Source organism: Siniperca chuatsi, linkage group LG11 (genome assembly GCF_020085105.1).
Source record: "Siniperca chuatsi isolate FFG_IHB_CAS linkage group LG11, ASM2008510v1, whole genome shotgun sequence".
Classification (NCBI taxonomy): domain Eukaryota; kingdom Metazoa; phylum Chordata; class Actinopteri; order Centrarchiformes; family Sinipercidae; genus Siniperca; species Siniperca chuatsi.
The window spans coordinates 18,847,538-18,871,279 of record NC_058052.1 but is presented as its reverse complement, the minus strand read 5'-3'; the positions used below and the strand labels follow the sequence as shown (position 1 = coordinate 18,871,279).

Below are 23,742 nucleotides of genomic sequence, written 5' to 3'. Positions count from 1 at the left end.
TAAAAACCGTCCCGCCACAAGCGCAATGTAACCGCGAAGAGGTTCCCAACACAGAAGCTGTAACTTTGTTCAAAATACAAAGTAATACAGTTTCTCACATAGTATGAAAATCAACAGAAAGATTGTTATTCAACATTTGAAGTGCAATATGAATCGACAACGCACCTACTTGACATATTTTTGTGCCTGAAGACCGCAGTTATCAATTCTGATAGTGAACAAGGCCTAGGAACGTGCTTCAGAGGATTGGGTAAGTTTATCATAAATAATGTATTATTTAGAAATGCATAGGCGTACTCATTTAGAATGTTTTGAAAATAAATGTGTAAAGCAGTGCTTTCCATACATCTACAAACAAACTTGATGCAACTAGCTAAAATGCACCTTTGACAGGGGATTCACATTTGAACAGCCCTGAAAGTGATGTTACAGTGTGTTATTGGCTCTCTAATAAAATATGCAACTATTTTTCCCCTTGCAAATTTTCAGCATTAACATTAGGCTAAGACAACAAACTTTTCTCTTAAATTCTGATTAGTGCACAACTTTAGATTGGCACATGGTGAGATCCTACCATTGAGTTGGTGTTTAGTATCAGCATTTAAATGTTCAAGTATAGGCTTATTCTTGAAGGGACTTGTTTTCTACAATCTCTTTTTAAATAGCATTTGTGGATTTGAAACACCCATCATTTGCCACCAGCTAATGAAGTTAACTGATAGCATATCCACTCACATCCGTGACATGACACACTTTTTTACAGCTTGCAATTGCGCAAATGCGCAAGTTGCAAATGAGGCACAACAATTGCATTACTTTCAAAAGCTATTGGCTCATTCATGTTTTATCACAATCAATAATTTACCAGTAAGCGCTTGGTGAAGATCACATTGCCCCATTTGTGTCAAAGTTGTAGGAAAACCACTGAGGAGAAGATGATAAATGACTAAGTTGAGTTACGCCACTGTATCCTTTTACCACATTACAACTGCAACTGTCAGAGCAGTAATTACAGCAGTAATGTAAACCTGCTATCAGTGAATTCTTTACTTTGTAACATGAGTCACTCGTTTGGTGTTGAAAGAAATCTAAGAAATCTAACTATCTACACTATATTCTGTATAGTAACTGGGCTTGTGTATGATGTGTTTGTGTGTCACTTTAGATAATTATTTGAGTATTTTACCATTTTATTCTAATATTTTTTGATTGAGGTACATTTGGTCCTGCATGTACACCTGCTGTTGCCCATCCACATGTGAGTACAGTTCTACATATGGACAGTAGATGGCGAACATGTCTCAGTGGTGAAATAGGTACTTCCCATTCTACCACACACTGTTTTGAGACACAGGTACTCCACATGACACAAGATACAAAGCTAAGACACATAGGCTGGTATTGTTCAGTCCTAACCTTACTAAAAAGGCTTGACTCATCAAGATTACACAGATCATGGCTGTCACTGTACAGACATGGAAAGCTCAGTGTACAGTCAGCAAGTGAGTCCTGCCTGTGTCAGCTGCCAGTCCCCAGGGACAGCATGTACAGGACCAGTGAAAGACGGGACAGTCGACCTTATCAGTTGAACCATGACCGCCGGAGTGGCCAATTACATCACCTTCTAACAGCCTGTCCACACTAATGTTATTTTATTGCAATTGAATTATGCTCAGGTTTCCACCGGGGCCAGATCCTGTTGAATAATTTACACACAGCCACAATGATTTGTCGGCACGAAAAGACAAAGTGCACACTTCTCGTGCTCTCATTTGTTTCAATAGTTTTGTTTTTAATTCTTATAACATAAATCATTAAAACAATAATCTTGTGTTGTATTTCCAACTAAGCATTTCCTGCAGTTATAACCAATGTGGCATTTAGTTTGAAGGACAGATTTATTAAGCCTAAAAATACTTAAGGGGAATAATTGGTCAAACTTAATTTTGCATTAATGACATGTCCACTGCACGATATATTAAGCTGTTCTTTTAAAGGGCAGTGAGCATGTATTAATGAGACTGAGAGCAGGTAATACTCTAATAGGGCTGGCATTTACACCCAATAATGCTGTGGTCACACTGATGGAAGCTTGCATAGAAATTACTTCCTACAGTAAACTTCAGATTTGTTGAAAAACCGTGTTGGATGTTGAATGAGTTACCTTCAGCCATGGATACATAAGATTTAATGTAATATAAATCAAACACGCTAATCCAAAATTTGTCTATTTTGATACAATTACACAATTACTCATATACTTAACGTTTTGTAAAGGTCTGACTTGAACTCAGAGCCTTTACAAGACTCAACTAAATTATATGAGCGAGTTTGAATATACACACTGCCACGTGTAGAAAGGGCTCTGGGACAACACCTGTCTTTGAGAAGGTTGCAGTGTTATCCACTTGCTCTGATTCACATTTAAAAGGCTGAATGAAAAGGTTCCCTTCTCCTCTTAACTGCTTGATTTACAGGCTGTTTGTAGTTTAACGCCACACAAGACAATTCATTTGCTCCTCCTTTCCTGAAAGAAATTGGAATTTAATTTAGAGAAGGTCTTAAGCAGTTTTTAAAGACTTGGTGTCATTTGTTGGGCTTGTGTAAAAACTGCATTAGAGATTACCCTCCAGGAAAAGCTTTTTAATCCTAGACAAGTGCAGCCATAGTAACGGTAGACGGGAGCCTCTTGGAGGCAGAAAGGTGAAGGGGGACTTTGACAAGATTTATTCTTCTCTTACTGAGACTGTTTCTTTCTTGAGGTCTCCCGCTCCACGAGGAGCATTTGAAAAAGAACTGAGAGGTGGGGGATAGGATAAAGGAGGTATATATTAAGCTTTTCTTTCCTTTCACCACTTAATTTCCTTGCAGGCGCGCCTTGCGCTGTTGTAATGAATGTAATTGCTGCCTTTGATGAGAATGCTATTATCTGGATCACACTTTACATGGGCAAACAAGACTGCCCCTCCCTCCACCTCCACCTCCCATTTAACTCAGCAATGAGACCCCCCAATTATGCAGGGAACAAGTGGCTTTTCATAAAGCCAGCGTGTCGCTCTTGATTGGTGAGGCTTGGAGTCGGCTACATGTGGACAAAGGATAGATTAGATGTGATATAGGCACACCAAAAACCCCATTTCCTTGATTAATTTCCTGCATGCCTCACAGAAAGGGCCCACTCTCTCCCCACTGAATTCTATCTCTCCTTTAAAGACAAACTTTCATCTTTTGATAGATGTGGCAACTCAATGGACAGACAGACATTTTATTGACCTAAGTTTGACCACAACTGCCTGGGCTTCAGGAGGGAATAGGAGCAAAAAAAGAAATGTTTCACTTAAGTGTGGGAGGATGGGCTTATTTTTCTTATAAAAGCTAAAAATCTTTGTGGCCCTTACAGTATTTCTGCCCCCAGCCAGGATCAACTCACTTTTCATGCTGATCTTTTTGTGCTCTCATCATCACACTCTGCTCACACACACACACACACACACACACACACACACACACACACACACACACACACACACACACACACACACACACACACACACACACAGGTTGTTCACTCATTCTCTTTCTCTCTCTTTCAAACACCCACACACGGACACACAGGAGCACGCTAAACAGCCATTTGATAATAGTGGCAAACAGATATGATGGGACTTTATGAGGCGATGCACGATAAAGCTGCTGTCACCTTAGGAAGTCTAAGTGTTCTTCTGACTGCCTTATTACCGTATTAAAGCACCACTCGACAAATTCACACACCTCAGCCTGGCTCTGGCAATCCGGCGTGATTCTGTCCAATATTCCAGGAGGCTGAAATATCGAGAACAATCAAATAGACTGTCACAAGTGACAAATTATACTATTACTCCTCAAAGATTGTCATCCTTGAAATGTATTCATAGCCATTTCTTCTTTATCGGTGAGTGATTATTCCTCTAAGCAAGCAATTCCCCCATGATAAATTGGTAATCAATTCATTTGACTATTATGCTTTCAGAGTAGCTCTAAGGATCAGCAGCATTGGTCACTCTTATTCACTTGCATATATATCCAACACTTAACTCGGGTTGCTGTTGGGCCTGATGGATGCCGGCTGCCCGACCACCTGACTCTTAAAAGGTTTATACCATCAGAAACAGGTTGCCATCCGGACCCAGTCACGACAGAGAAAGAATTGGCCAATATTTTTGACTGAAGTGGCATTTTAGCAGTATTTATTTGATGGCCCCACTACCAAAACCATGGGTCACAAATAAAGAAGATGGTATAATAGCTTTTGACTGGCCAGCTAGCTCCCGACTTGAAATGAAGTGTCCAGTTGTGAGTTATCGTGGCCAAACGTCATTTGTACAGCCTGAAAAGTGGGGGCATTTTTCTAGCTTGTCACTCTCTGGCTATAGCTCATTGTCCTGAATGATGCCTCTGAACGCACAGTTGCCCTAATACGAGTATTTCACTCACACCGCAAGAAGGCTGGTAATGGATTAGCCTGTCCATAGGAAGATAACATAGTGCGTGCACATCTTTAAACAGCAATGGGTCTCAGGTAGAATATCACCTCTCAGCATGTCTGCCACAGTGCTCACATTTAGTATTGACCTTAGCCATCATCTTTGTAGTTCTGGCTGAAAACAAAATTAACGCTGCAATTAACGATTACTTTTATCGATTAGTCTGCCGATAATTTTTTTTGGTTAATTGATTAATAATTTGGTCTATGAAATGTCTGAAAATAGTGAAAAATATACATGGCAAGGCCAAGGTGATATTTTCAAATTGCTTGTTTTGTCCGACTAACAGTCCAGAATTTATAGATATTTAGTGTACTATCACATAAGACTTGCAGCAAATCCTGCATGTTTGGAATTTTTGCTTAAAAAATGATTTAGATTCGAATTGTCTGTCGATCGGCTGATTGATTAATCGACTAATCGTTTCAGCTCTACTCTTTTAATGTACTTATCTCTTTTAATTTTGCTGGTAGTCACCTAAAATATGATCAATATAAAGCAAATTCCTGAATCAGATAAATGATACAGAGTAACACATTTTAGCTTATTTTTTATCTTTTTATATTATTCTTTTAAAGAACTATTTATGGCCTTTTTATTGACTTGCCTTTCTTTTATATTTTGTCTTAATGCCTTTTTTATGTAAAACAGTTTGAATTGCCCTGTTGTTGAAAGGTGCTTCAGTTTACAAATAAACTTACCTTATATCTATACCCTAATTAGGACACAAAATTTCCAGTGTAATTCAGGAAAAGAAACCAAGTCTTGTGAAAATGGGTGTTTTTTGTGATTTTTAATTGTAGAATAATAGACCTCTACAGGTAATAAAACATTCTCCAGCTCTTTTATGCTCATGAAAATCTTTCAGAAAGCACTGAATAAACCTAATAATGCTGTTACCTGACAGAAGTAAAACATGTTCATCGGGATGTTTTATAAAACATATTGTTTTCTTTACAAATTAAGATCCCCATAATAATAATCATAATGCATCAATATCATGAACAAAACATGTCCCAGTATTCCTTGGGGAGCTCACAGCAAGACTCCTAAATTAGCTGTTGAGTTTTGATCTCTGTATGGATCCGCTGGAGCAAAGAGTGGTCTGAATTGGACAGTCCTGCTAATGTGAGGGAAGTTTTAGATTAATGAGGCTTCTGCCCTTTGAGGATATTGATCAAACCCAATCTGGCCAGGAACGATTTGCTCCCCTGCTGTGATATTAATAATGTATCAACATCATGAACAAAACTGGTCACAGTATTCCTCAGGGCACCTACAGGATAAAAAACTCAAAGCTCCAAGAAATGTGAGGCACACTTAGAATTAGCTGTTGAGTTTTGATCTATGTATGGATCTGCTGGAATGGCTATTGAGTCTGAGTAAAGAGCAGTCTGAAATGCATAGTGTTGCTAATGTGAGGGAATTTAGATTAATGAGCTTCTGCCCTTTTGAGGACAGACTCCTAAAATTCTTTAAAATTTTAATTTCTTTTAGTGTAAACAAAGAAACCATGAATTATACTGTTACACCATCAATACAGAGGAATAAAAACAAAATGGCTGGGCTTCATAAAGGAGAAAAGAAAAACAGCTCACGTAATTTTGGAGTTACTGAATGGAAATTTCACTTTAAATTAATTCAAAAAGAAGAAACAGGTTTTTAGCTGTAGCTGCAACTCAACAGCTCATTTCTGCAGTAATGAAAAATAACACATTTAATGATATGATCCATAAATCTTATAGGAGGAAATCTTACCAACAGTTAACAATCTTGACAAGTGTCTTGTCTTATTTTCTGTGAATAATGTTTTGCTGGATAGAATCTAAGTTTGAAACATTCGCAAAACATGTGCCTATAATTATCTAATGGCAGTCCAAACCATTTTTATATTGACTGAATATTTTAGACAAATCCTTCCAAATATAGTATTTGGTAAAAAACAAACAAACATATGTTACTGCTGAGGTGTTATTTAAAAGAAAAAGGAAACAATATTGAAGGGGTGATTCAGTGATGTGCTCAAATAACATATAGTATCCTTGGGAATTATATCCATTACAGTATCAAATTATTTTGGGGTGACAGGGGCATTACATTGACAAAAAAAAACAATAGAACATCTCAGAATAAAGTAAGCATCAACATTAGCATAATGTTTGTGAAAGTTGGCCAGTTTAAGGGTAATTTTGCCATACTGTATCTGGACATCAACAAAAAGTGAAAAACTCTGGGTAAGAGGGTAAGATATTTTTTATCCAGTTTATTTTAAAGTTGTAATTCAGGGAAGTGAAATCTAAAAGGCCACAAGATCTGATAGTGTTTGTCATTGCAAAATTTGTGACATAATGAGTTTTGTTTTTCCAAACAAAAAGCTCTCTATCAATAGACTCACAATTATTGATTAAACCACTCTGACCGGGAACAATTTTCCCATGCGAAGCGCTGTTCTCTTTGTCCTTTTCTAGTCAGTGACAGTACTGACATTAGCCAGAGGCCATCATTGCAGATACAGTTGGGTTGAGTTTCCCCTCGGGGGATCAATAAAGTATTTCTGATTCTGATCATGTTGGGTTATTTTATTATACAGGTTATTTTAGTTTGATGACAGAAATGTTTTGAAAGATGCAGTTTACAAATGATAACACACAGCAACACACTGTCACGCTACGCAGTATTGTTCAGCTCTGCACTGTTGGTCTGTCAGCTGGTGATCTGGACAACCAACAGCCCTGCGCAGTCTGCACTGCAAGCAATCTTCATTTCAACTGGCTCTTTATTTCTAAAGTAACATTTTCTTAATATAGGTTAAATAATCTGTCACTAGGGTGAGATTTGATGTTTCCAATCCAAATCAATTTATTTCAAAAACATTCTCAAGCATCCAAGGAAACTGCACTTGGAGCAAGAGACATTATTCCATCCTGCCAGTACTGCTGGGATTATGCTGATTTCGATGTGTGAAAATACAAACACATCACTTCCAGTCAGAAGTGTGCACTGTGTTGGAACTGTGGACTTTATTGGCATTATCAAACAGGTGGGACCTGACAAGCTGACCAACATTTCTCAATAACAGAATATGGAGACTATCAACCTGCAGTAAAGCCAGTTGGGTACTCCATCATAATACTCATACAGACTTGTACATTAACAACATTAACAAACACAGATAGCAGAAACCACACCAACTGCAGTTTGAAGCTCCTGGGGCTGCTTCCTCTCCCTGCAGTGGCTCCATCTCTGGCCCTCCTGCAGGCATCGTTAGCCAGACAATGATGGGAGCTACCTAGGTCATAATGGGAGGGTTGACTGACCCCTCACCCTGTATCGATCTGCTGGCTGTGTCCAGCTGGGCCTCCCCAAACCCAGTCAGCTGGAGAGGTGTTTAAAAGCTAACACCCTGGCTCCCATCCACTCCGCTACACAGTCATTAATTACATCATTTACCTGTGACAGTGACAAACATGCCCAGCCACGCCGCAGTTTATTAGGGTCACTGTATAAAACCCAGGCCAAACCCAGATCAAAAGTGTGTGTGTGTGTGTGTGTGTGTGCGCACATGCATGTGCAATGGGGAGTGAAAGACCCCATCTCATACAGTATGGGATTATGAGTATAGATGCGTGAGTGTGACTGCTTTGTCCTGGCCTGTCGAGCTCCTTAGTGGGGATGTTTATTTTGATTTATTTGATATGTTGAAAGACAAAGATTGCCAATTTTCTTGTACAGACAAGGATATGAGTATAGATTCTAGAAATGGAGAAAAATCACAAACAAAACCCCCAACAAAGTTCATCATTGTAGTCCCTGTAAAACACCTCACAAGCAATGGTATTTGACATGTTTTTGGATGAAATATAAAATCTTGCAGATTTAAGACCACTTTCTTTTTATGTCCTTTCTGTATTTACTTTCTATGCCAATTTGCTGACTCAGTTCTTGGCTGGTCTTTGTTGTCTTTGCTGCTCACGAGCAGCTGGATGTTTGTGGCCCATTCATTCCTCAACTTTTGTTGCTGCCTTTGCATTGCCTCTTATTTCTGCAAGGTGTCTCCAATTCTACATCGACCTAAAAATCACCCCGTTTCTCCTGCCTTCAACCCTCTTTCGTTTCTTCTCTTTCAGCATCCCCCTTCCTTTTCTCTTTACTATAGCCCACTACGCAATAAAAGATCATTGGTTTCCTCTTGCCATACCTTTCCCACTACACACTGGTATTTCAATCTCAACTCAATCGAGAAGGCTGACCTGCAGACATAAAGAATTGGCTTTAAGGCTTTCGAAATGGAACTAAATCTGCTGCAGGTCACACTGGGGGAAAATAAGCAGCAAATGTAAGTAAGCATGAAATAGTTTTTCATAAATAATCCAAATGACAGCAGGCTTTCTAATGGTGCCAGGGGGCTGTAAAAGAATATGTTGCCAATTTCTCCTCTATTAAAGTGAAATAGAAAGCCAAATACACAACGGTGCTGGCGGAAAAGTTGCATACTTGGGTCCGTTGGAGTGGAGACTGAGGACACAGTTGGGTGTTAAAGGTAGTTGTAGTTGGAGGTAAGGTGGCGGGGTGATTGCTAGCCTCACAGTGAAGGTCTTTCCACTGCTGGAAAACGAATGCCCCTCCTTCACATCAAATCAATTGGTCAATAACTGCCCCCTATTCCTGCATGTGCACAGGTAGGCAGCTCTCATCTGTCCCTGCACAATGTTGATTTGATTTGCACTTATGTTTTTACAAATAATCAATGCTCCATTTTGACTAATACAAGGGCCTGTAACAGTATACATCGTCAGAGAGGGAAAAGGGGAGAAATATGGAAAGATGTAAGAGCCATTAATTGGAATGCTATTGACAGAAAAGATAAATGCCAGGATGTAACAGTGCAGAGTGGTTTTAAAAAGTCTAAACACAGAATCATCTTAGGTGTACTACAAATCCGTCATGGCAACCGGGGGAGGAAGTATTCAGATCAGACATTAAAATACTGAAATATAGAAATACTCTGTCACAAGCTGAGTCCTGGCTTCAAAATGTCACTTAAGTAAAAGTATGTAAGAATTATTAGCAACATGTACTATGTATAAAAAAGAAAAAGTATTCCTGTAAAATATATCGCTCCTGTGGGTGTTGAGCTAGTATATATTATAACACCTCATTACTGATGCATCAATATGTAAGTAGCATTTTATCGTTGTAGCTGGTCGAGGTGGAGCTAATTTGAACTATTTTACGATATATACTGTATGTCGTAAATTAGTACTACTCTATGTAGTTTAATCCATAGCTCATCATAATTGTTGTATGTAAAATCTTATAAATCTATAAAGTAAGTAAATATTTCTCTGAAATGTAGTGGTGTAGAAGTAACATGAAATGGGAACACTCAAGTAGAGTACAAGTACCTCAGATTTGTACTTAAGTACAGTGCTTGAGTAAATGTACTTAGTGATATTCCACCACTGAAGGTAACATTGCTGTATCTGCGTTTCTATAAGACTGTCACATCCTGTAAGGCTGGTGTGTAGTTAATGTGGAAAAAATGGGTGTTACATATGGTGTGCTATCTCAGTCATAAAACATTTGATTGGGCTATTCGGTGTTAATCCAGCTATATGAGGGTACTCTTTTGTGTGTGTGTGTGTGTGTGTGTGTGTGTGTGTGTGTGTGTGTGTGTGAGAGAGAGAGAGAGAGAGAGAGAGAGAGAGAGAGAGAGAGAGAGAGAGAGAGAGAGAGAGAGAGAGAGAGAGAGAGAGAGAGAGAGAGAGAGAGAGAGAGAGAGAGACTGATTTGAAGTCCCCTTGAGTCAGAATCTGTTATTTATTGCTATTAAATGGTTAATTTTCTGGGGTGCCCTGAGGACTTTGGGGTGCGTTAAGATGTGAGGATAGATGTGAAGATAGAGTTGTCAGAGGCTGGTGTGAATGCTTGATGTATTAGGAGAACAATTCTGAAAGATCCATTAGGAACTGGTGCTGGTCCCTCATATGTATCCCATTTTTAACAGAAGGAAAATTATGATATCACTCATGAAACATAGGTGAACACACATCTTCTGAGTCATGTTGTGGACTGAGTACAAAATATCATGGGAAATATCAAGTTCAGAATAGGATAGTTTTAACCTATTATTTATTATAACTTTGTTTTCTCTGATGTAACTCACCTACCAGCTGCATAATGTCTTTCCTGCTTGAGTTTAGTTTTCTTTTTGTTTCCATTTTAGCTGATTTTCTGTTATGTTATCTCTAATTATACATCATAAAGGTAGGCTTTTAGATTGTTGTTTATTTCAAGTCTTAATTGCTACTGGAAATATTAGGGATTTCACCCAAATAAATGAAATAAATAAAATTTACATATGTTTTTGCAGAATAACATGTATGTGGACACCCCTATCTTTTGGTACAAAATCAACTTCATTGCAGAAGTACTTCCAGTTCATCCCAAAGGTGTTGGATGGGGTTGAGGTCAGGGCTCTGTGCATGACAGTCAAGTTCTACCACACCAAACTCTCCTTGTCTTGTAAATTCATGTATATGTGTGTCTGTGTATGTGTGCATAGGCCTCTCGTCACTGCTCAAATTTCCTCTCATTAGGTAATCCTGACAGCTGCTGGAAGAGGCAGAGGAGCCATACTAATCAGCTGACAGTAATATTACTCTTTACCACCCCATGACACAAGAGAGGGAGAAAAGAGAGCAAACAAACACCAATTACTGTCCATCATGAGGGGGGCAATCATGTTCTTTGTGATCATGTGCTCCTTGCTATACTCACAGGCCGTACAAGAGGGTCAGCAGAGTTGTGTCCACAGGGAGGATACGAGTATTAGTGTCAAGTAGGAAAACCCAATTTTTGTTCTCTGACCTGGAAGGTGAGACTCTTGTCGAGTCTAATGTTCCTGTTTTGTGTTTAGGCATTTCCTGTGTTGTCCTCTTCAGTTTTGGAGCATTCATCCCCCTTTGTGTCAGATAGCTGCAGGTTTTCTGCTAACCTGACTGGAAATGCAGAAACAAAGAGGCAACTGCTTTAGTCAGTTGCCTCTTTGTTTTTTGATTGGTTAGTAAGGGGTTTTTATTCATTAGTCAATCTATTGATTCATCAGTAATCAATTATGGCTCATTTCCAACCCACGAGCTGAATCTTAATCCATTTCCTGAAGTGTCTAGAGACGAGACAAAATTGACCCCAGCCCTTCACATACTTGATTCTGCTGAGAAGATCTGGTTCCTCTTTAGTGTAGAGTTCTGTCAGTGGAGTGCACACATCATTCACATGTATATGTTATGGGCCACTGGCTTCAGAGGCTGTCTGAGAGATTGAAGCTGAGGGGAGACTGTCTGCTGTCTCTGGCCTGTGGATGCACCCCATCTGTGGTTCTGGTCTCACTTGAGTCTGTTCCTCTGGTCTGCTTGCGGGGGTCTAGGGTAACACTTTCTCATCCCTCTCTGGGTCACATCCTTGATAGCAACAGCTCCTCAATTATGCAGTGACACAGAGAGATCAGCTGTCTTTGTTGATGTGGACAAGATAATATGGTGACACAGAGTGTGCATTACGCTAGTTCTCCAGGTCAAGGCTCTGGGTTTGTAGCCAAGCTTTTTAGAAGACAGTACAGCCAGTTAACCTTATTTGAATGTTTTTCTTTGTGGCTGGTATTTGGTGTAGAAATTTCTAATCACTTTGCTGATTCAAATTGTTTTGTTCAGTTCAAAGATTTGTAGTCACTGACTATGTAGTTCTTTCACTTGTTTTCTAAGCTAAGCGACTGCATCACTGTTCAGATGCACTTCAGTCTTCAGTATTTTGCCTGTTCAAGATGTTACGTTTTGTTCAGTACAAAACTAAGCCTGTGCAAGAACTGTTTCTTACGCAGCATTCACACATACAGATACAAAATAGTAGGCAGTGGCCTCTCATAAGTGTGTAGCTCTGAATGTGAGTTACGTTGAGCACATAATTTACATACTCCAAGTGGACCATGTTTGTTTAATCGGTACCAACCAATCTCTCTCTCTCTCTCAAAACCTAACATGGCAGCGGAGGATGGCCGCCCACCATTGAGTTGGGTTCTGCCCGAGGTTTCTGCCTGTTAAAATGAAGTTTTTTCTTGCTACTGTCGCCAAGTGCTTGCTCATGGTGGGATTTGTTGGGTCTCTGTAAATAATATGAAGATAAAGATAATATAAAGAGTACGGTCTAGACCTGCTCTATAGGAAAAGTGCAATGAGATAACTTTTGTTATGAATTGGCACTATATAAATAAAACTGAATTGAATGTGTAAAAATTAGTATTTGCTGTTTTACGGGGGGTTATGTGCCGGAGTATTGTTTGTCTGGGACCAGTTACTTCCTGGAGTCTCTGCTGGTAGCCAACAAATAGTCTGGTACATAACTCCACATAAGACATTGAATTTTTACATGTTGGTTCTTGTACGGATAAACGTACAAGATATAACATGGTTATTTGTGACATTTTGCAAAGGTGCAGGTTTTTTATCTTTGGATAGAGCCAGGCTAGCTATATCCCCCCATTTCCAGTCTTTATGCTATGCTAAACTAAGATAAGCTAACCGACTGCTTGCTCCAGCTGCATGTTTTCCATACAGATGCTAGAGAGGTATCAATCTTCTCATCTAACTCTCAGAATGAGAATAAGTGTATTTACCAAAATGTCAAACTATACCTTTTAATATTTTTTTCACTGATGAGTTTACATGAATCAATGATGTGAGTAATAAGATTTGAAACAAACAAGTTCCTTTTTTAAAAATACATTCTTGGTTGAATGGGTTGCCCGGGTCACATTTAGATATTGTCAAGTGGCTTTGAATAGCTCCCTTGATTTCACAGTTCCAAATGACCTGCGATAATCAGGTCATTAAAATGAGCCCATTCTCCACATCTGACACACTTCCACTTCCGCCTCATCTGAATAACAAATCAGCTCTGGAGTGGAAAAAAAAAAAGAAAAGAGGGAAAACCGACTTTCTCTTTATTTTCAGGTTAACCTTATCTCTGTATTTGGGAGTAAAGATGGTAAGTAAGCTAGAGGGGGGAAAGGTCTTGTCAAAAGTGCCAGTGCCTGTGTGAAAGTACCCGGTTTTCTTAATTCATCCCTTAGGACCGGATAAGTCTATCAATCTGTTAAATTGGAAAGCCATTAGGTGCCCTGGTTTATGTGTTTCAAGCTGTTAACTAGAGGCTGATTGATTGTTGTTCCTTTGATGGGATATGCTGATCTAATCTCACTGTGTGCGCGTTTGCAATAAATTACACAATTCATTTCCCCCATTTAGAGGGGGTGAAATCACACCTCCAGGCATGCCTACGCTCTGCAGGCAAAAGAGCAGGGAACCTATTTTATGGTGCCATTTAGCCAGCAAGCTTTCAGCGATCCCAGCTTTCTTTCTAACCCCTCCCTCGCCCTCTACCCCTCCAAAAAATCGAAGCATAATCAAGGTGTATGTTTAGAAAATTTATTGTTATAATTTTCCCCCATAATCTCTTCCATTTTCCTGCAGCCGTGCTGACATAGATCATCATCTAAAAAGAGAAAATGGATAGCAGTTTAAAATTTATCGGTCTTTGATTCTCAATTATATGTGTTTATGACTTCATCTGTCTTCAGTGACTTCAACCTTTTCCATTATGGTGGAATATTGTTTGTACGGAATCCATTAAATTCACAAGGCAGGACTCTAATGGTGGGGCTGCAGCGATTTGCAGAGGGAAAAGTTTTGAAAGGTTGGCTTTAGGAAAAGCGCGGCTGTTATGACACAAGAAATTGCTTTATTGATGGTCTGCTCTGCCGCCTGTGCATTTGGCCATTTGTTACCCGGCCCATATCTATATCTCAGGCTGACACTGATGAGAACTTTTCTGTTGCCCTCTCCAGATTATCGAGTTGTAATGACACATACAGGCAGGCTGGGTAAAAGCTGACGATCCAGGGCAGAGTTTTTGGAGGTACAGAGGGTGGATATTGAGGCTGGGTGTCTGGAGGGCTCAGATGAAGCTGCTCATAATAGAGGAAAAGGGCTACATCACTCCTATGACTGTTTCCATCCAAACCTTATAGAGGCCATCATCTCTGCTGAGAAACAATAAAGGAAGAGAAGGAGTGATAAAATGTGAATAAAATGAAAGCAGGGGAGATAAAATGCAGAATACACCTTCTATGCGCCCATATCTCCTCATAAGGGTACATGCTAAGCGACATGTTTTCAAATTATTTCTAAAAGCGAGTGATCATACACTAAGGGACTATTACTGTACATTTGCCAGAAGAACTGTCATTCCCCTCCTTACATATATGTTGTTTCCTGTTTACACAGAAGTAACAAAACTCCCTCTAGTCAAGTGGCCGTGTTCCAACTTGGGTGACATTGAGCTCCTTCGACTGGCTGGTGCAAGGGGCCGAGTAAAAGCTAATCAGGCTGTAATTCAAGATTCGCCTGGCCACTTACAATCAATACTTGCACAATCCCAATTAAAGCTTGCCGGGTCAGTGGTGGGCCACCAATTCCCTTACAAGTTAAAAGCAATACTTAAAACTAAGCAATCTCAGTGTGGCCTTCAATGGTTTAATGGCTCATCCCAACAGGAGTGTCCAGTTAAAAGTGCAAGAAGGACACAGGGTGGACAGGTTAAAGTGATAAATGCTGCTGTCTGTGTGGATGCAGTTTGACACCAAGATCTTGTTGTCCAACAGGATTCTGTGCAAACTATCTGTTTCAGTTCCTCATACCCAATGAAAACAATATGTTCTGAAAGGTGACATGCAGGGATAGTGTTTCATCAGCTAACATCCATGTTTACCTAAGCCAGAGTCAGTTTGTACTATTACATTGTGTCATAACAGAGGCTAGTAATATAGCAGAATGTGATCCATATTATTATTCAATTAGGCTAAAATAGTTTTTTCTTTATTTTAACTGATTCCTAAACAAGTACAAACACTCAGAACCTCAGAACCAGTGGTGGAAAGTAACTAAGTACATTTACTCAAGTACTGTACTTAAGTACAATCTTGAGTATTTCCATTTTGTGCCACTTTATACTTCTTCTCCAATACATTTCAGAGGCAAACGTACTTTTTACTCCTGCTACATTTGGCAGCTTTAGCTATTAGTTACTTTTAAGATTAAGCTTTTACATACAACAGTAAAATGCTTCTTTCTCATTAATGCATCAGCAATAATAATCTATCAATATCATATATAATGGTATAACACTCAGGGACCATTTTTAGGCATTGAGTACTTTTACTTTTGATACTTAAAGTAATTTTTTCTAATAATACTTGCATACTTTTAAGTATCATTTTGAATGCAGGGCCTTTACTTGTAATGGAGTATTTCTGTCTGTGGTATTGATAAATTATCTGATTCCTCCACCACTGTGCACATTTGTCTGACAGCTTCAGCTACTAGTTACTTTGAAGATTAAGATTTTACTTAAAACTATCATCAGTTAATAATATATGATGCATTTCTGTAGATTAAACTACAAAATAGTTGAATGTTAAAATTAGCTCCATCTCGACCAACGACAACAGTAAAATGCTACTTTCACATTAATGCATCGGAAATAATAATCAGATTTTTTTTTTACATTATGTGTACTTCACTTTAAGTACATTTTACCAATAATACTTCCAATAATATTTTCATATTGCAGTATTGCTTCTTTTACTTAAGTAAAGGATCTGAATACTTCCTCCACCACTGCTCAGCACTCCACCGTCAACATCTCATACTCGCCTATTTTTCCCATTTTCCTTCCACTTTTCTCCCTCTGAGCTTTTGCTGTTGCATCCATGTCTTTTATCACAATTTTGACCCACAGAAAGGAATTCTCACAAGATATCAAAACAAAAATCTATATTTAATATGGGAGCAATTACAAAGCGAAGTTGGCTGCACAGGGCCGTTGTCACCAGAGCGCGTGTTTTTCATCAAATAGGTCATTAGACGATGATGGATGTAAACCTATAAAGTATCTAAACGGGACCTTTTAACAAACCACGAGCAACACTATCATTTCTCTAATAGAACCTGCTGACCGTGTCATTCCCTCCTGCCATTTGTCATTTTTCCTTGTGAAATAATCAATATCTAGGCGCTTTGAAATAAATAATATAAAAGTCATAGTAACCTACCCGAGGAGCAGCAAAAATAGACTTATGGAGCATTCAGAAGGCCTATATGGCCTCTGGGCAATGTCTACTGAATGTTTCTAATCAATGCATAATATGAACTGTATTTTTTAAGTACAGACTACATGATCTTAGTTTGTACAGTTTATTTTCAGGGTTAACATCTGTTGTGTTATTTTTATCCCCAGTTAGCATGTTGGACTGCCATTATAGTAGTAAAGCATTGTAGTAAAGTATTATTTGTAGCGTAAATATTACCGGGCCCTTCAACAATCTCATTTGGACTACTCAAAAACACAACCTGGGAATCAGGCCAATATGATAAATGCCTACACGAGTCACCTTTACCCAGGGGTTAAAATAATAATACAGAGAGGAGAGTAATAGCTGCACACTGAACAGCTCCCAAAATATATATTTATTTATTTCATGCACTATTTTGGTCACATAGACCTTCATTAGGCATCAGCTTCTCTTTGTGTTTCCTAGATCCTTCCACCTTCTATCCTTTTTGAAATACTGTGACTTAAATGTTTAAAATCATTTACAATAATCTTGAACAACTCTGTATTTAATTTTTTATAGCAGTTTCTTCTCTGTGTTCAGTAATGTTGTGGAGCATATAAACAATATAAACACTTCAAAAACATGGGTGAAACTGCAACAAGTAAGAGTTTCCAAGAGCTTGAGTTACTCTGTTTCTTTAATGCTGTCCCTGTGTGAATAGAGCTTTGGTGGACCCAGTGATAGTATCCAAATTGTTTTTAGGAATATAAATATAACTGGTACCCACCTGATAGTAGTGGTAGTACTGCTGCAATAAAATAATATAAAATAAAATCACTGCATGATCTGGATGTAAAAGTCAAAACAAAGTACAAAGTATGAAAGTATATATTGGAATTGGAATAATGTGAATTATTTTGATTTTGTACTAATAGCAGATCCCAACCAAATATACACATTTTGCACCTCAGTCTGAGAGTGCCATTAAATACCTGTGATGATAAGGAAAGGTGGTAATTACATCACAGTAACAGGATATCCCCACATGAGCAGCTCACTAAATGAATAACACGTGTTAATTACACGGACATGCTGGTGCATGTAAGAACTCTACAGATGATGGGAATAGAAGCAGCATGGCACCCGGTGCAACCTTTACCTTGTCAGTGACACCCTTTATTATGGCTGCATATCACATGGCTAACGAGTGTCTTTAGGGAACAGATGATGATCATGATAATGAAATAAGTACATCTCAGTTAGGTCACACATGTGATCAAACATATATAGGACAAATATGCTGAACTTAGAACAAAACAGTCTTGTCGCTATCTGTCCTGGTCTCACACATTGACTTGCATTCATTCGTTGGAGACTTATTCTAACACTAACCATAACTGCTACACGCCTACCCCCAACCCTAATCTTTACCCTAAAATGTGGTGGTTTGCCTTGTGGGGACCTGCTTTTTGCCCCCGTATTGGAGGTGAGTCCCCACAGTGTGATAGTGTGATAAGGCTTTCGTCACACACACACACACACACACACACACACACACACACACACACACACACACACACACACACACAGTCTCTCCACACACTTGCTTTTCCTCCTCGTGACCCACAGAGGACGCTGTCTCCCCGTTCTTTTTCTACACCAGCTTCCAACCAATGGACTGCTTTTTAACAAGTCAATTAATATCAATGAGTGAATATACATAGCACATTTACAAAGAGTGCAATCTGAGGGATGAATTAACCAAATCGATTAGGGAGGAATAAATGACTATGCGACCCGCAGACATTGTGGAAGTGGCCCTAGCTGAAAATCAATGAATTAGAAATATGAATCTAATCGCCCTTTGGTGACACGTTGAGTAGCTGCCGCCTGATCTCAGGCCTTTCTCATATTGTGTCTGAGAGTCTGAGAAGCAAACATTTGGGGACTATTTGAGTGCTGGCATGGTGACCACACTCTTAGTTTTTTAATTTTGTGTTGTCAAGTTAGAATGATAATTGCAACAATTCTCCACAAGAAAGGAGGCGTTTTACTGATTCAAAAAAAAAAAAAAATAACGCGTGATTCCGAGACTTTTGCACTATTTAAGTTGGTGTTACTGTTATTTTATGAGTTTGCATGGTTGTGGGAGTATTATGTGCAGTTGGATAGCTGTTAGATAGCTGGCTTGTTCATCTCACACACACGCAGGACGGGAATTTGTCGTTAGAATAATTTGCCTTTTAATGTAATCTGTTTGAACTGACTCACTAAAAGAATCACCTTTAGACCTTGGATAATCATTGCAAGCTTTAAGTATTCTTGGAGGCTATATATTACAAAATATTTCTTTAAAATACATAGCTTTTTCTGATAGTTTTAGAAGTTAAATAGAGTCTAAGATCTCCTAAAATATATTCATAAATAGCCGAATTTAAAAAAGTGTGAAAGTGGTTCAAAAATGTCTCATTAAATATACAAAAAAAAACCCCAAAAAACAAAAAACAAAAACAAAACACTGGATAATGAGTAACCTCGTGCAGTCGGTCTGTGTCTGACTGTAATGTTAGTTGTGTGATGTGGCGCTTGTTCTGACGGCGCTTATCCCAAACCTTCCTTTTTGGCACTAACAGCCTCGTGTTCATTTGCTGCCTAATTGGACTATATGAGACCAATAACAGGCGAGCACACACAGCCTGCAGCCAGAGCGCACAGAGAGGGGAGGATGGTCTCTCTCTCTCTCTCTCTCTCTCTCCCTCCCTCTCTCTCTCTCCCTCTCTCCTCACCGTCTCTCCCTTAATCCCATTTGCCATTGTACATGCCCAATCGCCTATACTTTCCGCATTTAACTTGGATGACATTTTTATTTCATCATTAGCATCAGACGCCAGACTGACTGACACGGTGGACACAGTTTGCGTTTTGACGACAGAGCCCGGAATGAGCCATCTCTGTGTTTATACATGTTTTGTTTTTTTTACCTCTCAAACATTTTATTTTATTATTTTGCTAGACTAGAAGGACGTGTGTTTTGACGTGCTCTCCGGCTGTGAAATCGAGTCTCCGCGTTAAATTACTGAGAAGAATAAAACAGGGACCTTTACAGCCAGGATATCGACAGTCTGTAAGTCAGCCTTGCTTTTTTCTCTTTTAATTCCTGCTTCCGTGGTCCTCTGCGTTCAGACCACAGCCACAACGATGCCAGAGACAACGCAAGAGACGTGCGCTTCGGCCAAGGACTCTCCTTTCTTCATTAAGAACCTGCTGAACTGTGATAGCAAACCGTCCAAACCCAAGCCCGTTCTGGCTGCCGCCAAGGCGGCCCTGGAGGGGGGATTTTCCCTCTCCCAAGTCGGGGACTTCAACTTTCCGCGCTTTGACCTGCCCGCACAGAGGTTCAGTCTACCGGCTCACTACTTGGAGCGCACCTCGGCGTGGTGGTACCCCTACGCCCTCAGCTCATCCGTCCACCTACACAGAACCGAAGGTAAGACTGACAGACAGAAAACAACAATATTTATTATGTAGCCTGTTATGGGCGCAAATATAGTGTATCTCTTATGAGCAAGCAATTGTCACACTTTTAGCCGTTGAATTCCATTTTGATGTTGGAGTTTTTCCTCTTAATCTGTGAAATAGAGGGGAAACTTTTTCAGGAGCATGTCCTATGTGCGTTTTGTGACACAATAATAACTTGTCAGAAACCAGTCACTGCACTGCCTACTCAGATATGTAGCCTACTCGATAAATGTGGATTTTGTGCGTTTTGGTGATAGGAAATATTATTACATACCTTGTGTTACCACACCACAGAGTACATAGTGATTTGACGCCTTGTCCTCTATGAAGGCCTATATTGTTATGCCACGACGCGGGATAATAGATCAATAAAGTGACACACTGAGCATAAAATGAAGTAGACATCATCAAATCATCGGATGAGGGCGACGATGCGCAGCGTGCTTTTGATTTGTCTATTGGCCTCACTAAGAACATCTTACCCCAGAGGCTCGGTCCCTGGCAGCTTTTCTACCTGCCTGTTTCGGTGATTTATTCACGTGGGATTTAAAACACGCTGATATGAATGGCACTATCATGCGTTCATGGGATTTTTGAAAGCCTGTTCAGTTAGGAGAGTGAATGTACAACCCTGGTTTGTTCAAATAAAACTTATAAATAAAGACCAACATATTTTGAATATTTTATTTGTTTAGTCTATTAAAAGTGTTCTCTTTAGTTGGATAAAAACAATTACTTGAATACATTTGAACACGGTTTTGTCAGTCGCGTCTAGCTCTAAATGGTTTATGTTTATGTCGCAAGCCGTATTTTTCTGGCACTATTTATAACCATTTTAGTTTTCCCACAGGCTGCCCAGTATCAACAGGCTGTAATAAAATCCCAAACACAGCTTCAGGCCCCAGTGTTTATGACCACATCTCCCTGTGTCCCCATTTCAGTCACCGAGAAACCAGGAGCCAGAGACTGCTCTCCAACCTCGGGCACAGACAGAGACTCGCCGGACCTGGTTCTCAAATCCGAGCCAGACGCCAAAGACGACGACGATGACGATGAGCACAACAACAAAAGCGGCGACGAGATAATCCTGGAAGAGAGCGATACTGAAGAAGCCAAAAAAGACGAGTTGGAAGAGTGGAAGAAGAGGGACGACGACAAGAAACCGTGCCGCAAGAAGAAGACGCGCACGGTGTTTTCCCGGAGCCAAGTGTTCCAGCTGGAGTCCACCTTCGACATGAAGCGGTACCTAAGCAGCTCGGAGCGGGCCGGTCTGGCCGCGTCCCTCCACTTGACGGAGACTCAGGTGAAGATCTGGTTCCAGAACAGGAGGAACAAGTGGAAAAGGCAGCTGGCCGCGGAGCTGGAGGCCGCCAACCTGAGCCACGCCGCGGCGCAGAGGATAGTCCGGGTGCCCATTCTCTACCACGAGAACTCGGCCTCGGAGAGCGGAGGCGCCGCTGCCAACGTGCCCGCAAGCCAACCGCTGCTCACCTTCCCGCACCCGGGCGTCTACTACTCCCACCCCATCGTCACATCCGTGCCGCTGCTCAGACCGGTTTGAAAAGAGCTGAGTCTTGCGGCACAAGTTGGTGTCTATTTTCAAAATCAGCTCATCCGAAAAGTAAAAAAAAAAGACTTAATATTTTTGTACAACTGACTGAATGAAGAAAAAAAAGAAAGAAAAGAGACACACTGTCGGGCCGACATGGACCTACTTTTACAAATATATTGTGTCATTTTCCATGAGGGTGCCGTTTACACGTGATCCGACAATTCAAAGCCCATGTTTTATATTATTATTATTATTATTATTATTATTATTATTATTATTATTATTATATGTAATTATCACCTCAGGAGTCCACCTGCTTACACTGTCTGATGAGTGTCTTTTATTTTTCCACTAGTTTTTACACCATGACTGTTGCTGGGCAGGCCAACTCTGTGTGATGTGTAAAAAAAAAAAACTTTACCTTGTTTACAAAAAATGGCGGCCTAAAGGCGCGGGCCTGCTTATCATCTAACATAATTATTTGATTTTATTTACATTTCCAGAACTGATTACACGATGATGTGCAATACACTGACGGTGTGCTGTGAATGGGAAATATACATGTTTTGGCATCTATTCTCGGTGGAATATTGATGAGGCTTTTGTTGTAATTTCTTTGTTGCTTTTTAAAGCGCTTGACAGGGGACAATCAAGACACTCTCAACTGTAAAATACCCATGTAGCTTTATGTTTAGTTTTCGTGATTCTCACTCTTGTTCCCTCCACATGGACACGTCCTTCAAGCACAAGTGTGAGCTCCAATGTCTCTTTATCTACTTGTGTTTTTGAACAGGAGCAGCAAAAATATCGACGACACTGCTGTAAACAAATATGTAAATGTATATATTTAATGAGGTCCGGGGAGAGGGCCTGCCACTTGCGGCTTCTCCTTTGTACAGTAAAATAACGTTTTGATATTGTATTGCTGAACCATGTTGTGAAATAAATGGAGAATATTCCTTACATTTTAGGATATTTTTGTATGACTTATATATCCAATGATGGATTAGAAAATCTCACTAATGACTAGAGGAGGTTAAATGGAGCCATTTCATAATTAACATATATTTTATTTTTTTAATCACTAGTATAAAACAGTTTTCACAAAAAATGGTGTGCACCAAGAGACACCAAAAGAAAAAAAATATTAAAAGTAGCCGAGATGATGAGCCAAATTAATCTTCTGATAATAGATGCACGCGGAACCCTCCATCAACACACACACACACACACATACACACACACACACGTGACGCTTGGGCAGGTGGGTTTCTGTAATCATCTTAGTGTTATGCACTTTAAAAACGTTATTTTACATAAAAAGTGGCTCGGTCAATTACATGCGTAATTGCCACTATCTTGCCAAAATTATGGGTAATGTATTCAGAAGAGGACATTACTCCCTGAGCATGAGCTACTGTCTTTTAACATTTTTTCCTCCCTCTCTCTCATGGCCGTGTGTGTGTGTGTGTGTGTGTGTGTGTGTACTGTATGTTCAGTGTGAGGTGGAAGGATGTCAGGATCTATGGCACGTATCTCCACCTCCCTATTTTGTTGTTGTAGCAAGCCGTCAATTTTCTGTGAAGTCATTCTTATTTTATTTTTCTTTTCTTTTTGTATTTCAAACACTTTTTTATTTCTGAACGTAATTTTATTTTTTGATATGAGGATACATCTCTCTTTACAAGGAACATTTGTGATGCCATTCAGGCTATATTTAAGTGGTGAGGTAGGACACTTGTTTCAGGTTATAAAAAACAGAAAAATTATATTCTTACTATTATGTTGTTTTTTTTTAAATCTGTACAATAACATCTCACAATGTCTCCACAGTTATAGCCTATATTGCACATAGTAGCCTAAATGAATGTTTCATCTTTTAAAAAAAAGTTTGAAAAAAAGGTATTTTGTAACACATGCCACCCTATGGTGTCACTAGACACTTGATGCGAGTATCTCAGCGAAGACAAAATAAATAA

The 23,742-nt window shown here is 39.5% G+C and overlaps 1 protein-coding gene across 1 annotated transcript; it reads left to right on the top strand.

Moving 5' to 3' along the window:
• Positions 1 to 41: 41 nt before the first annotated feature.
• Positions 42 to 22,726, top strand: hmx3a (H6 family homeobox 3a). The gene is made up of 3 exons (XM_044214520.1): positions 42 to 250; positions 19,876 to 20,179; positions 21,153 to 22,726. Exons 2-3 carry the CDS (start codon positions 19,891 to 19,893, stop codon positions 21,770 to 21,772), a joined length of 909 nt encoding a protein of 302 aa, XP_044070455.1. The 5' UTR covers positions 42 to 250; positions 19,876 to 19,890; the 3' UTR covers positions 21,773 to 22,726.
• The last annotated feature ends 1,016 nt before the right edge of the window (positions 22,727 to 23,742 follow it).

Excerpts from the sequence above, each read along its gene's own strand:
- hmx3a (XM_044214520.1), top strand. The coding sequence starts at position 19,891 with ATGCCAGAGACAACGCAAGAGACGTGCGCTTCGGCCAAGGACTCTCCT. Across the intron at positions 20,180-21,152 it reads CCACCTACACAGAACCGAAG|TCACCGAGAAACCAGGAGCC; the intron begins GTAAGACTGACA and ends TCCCCATTTCAG.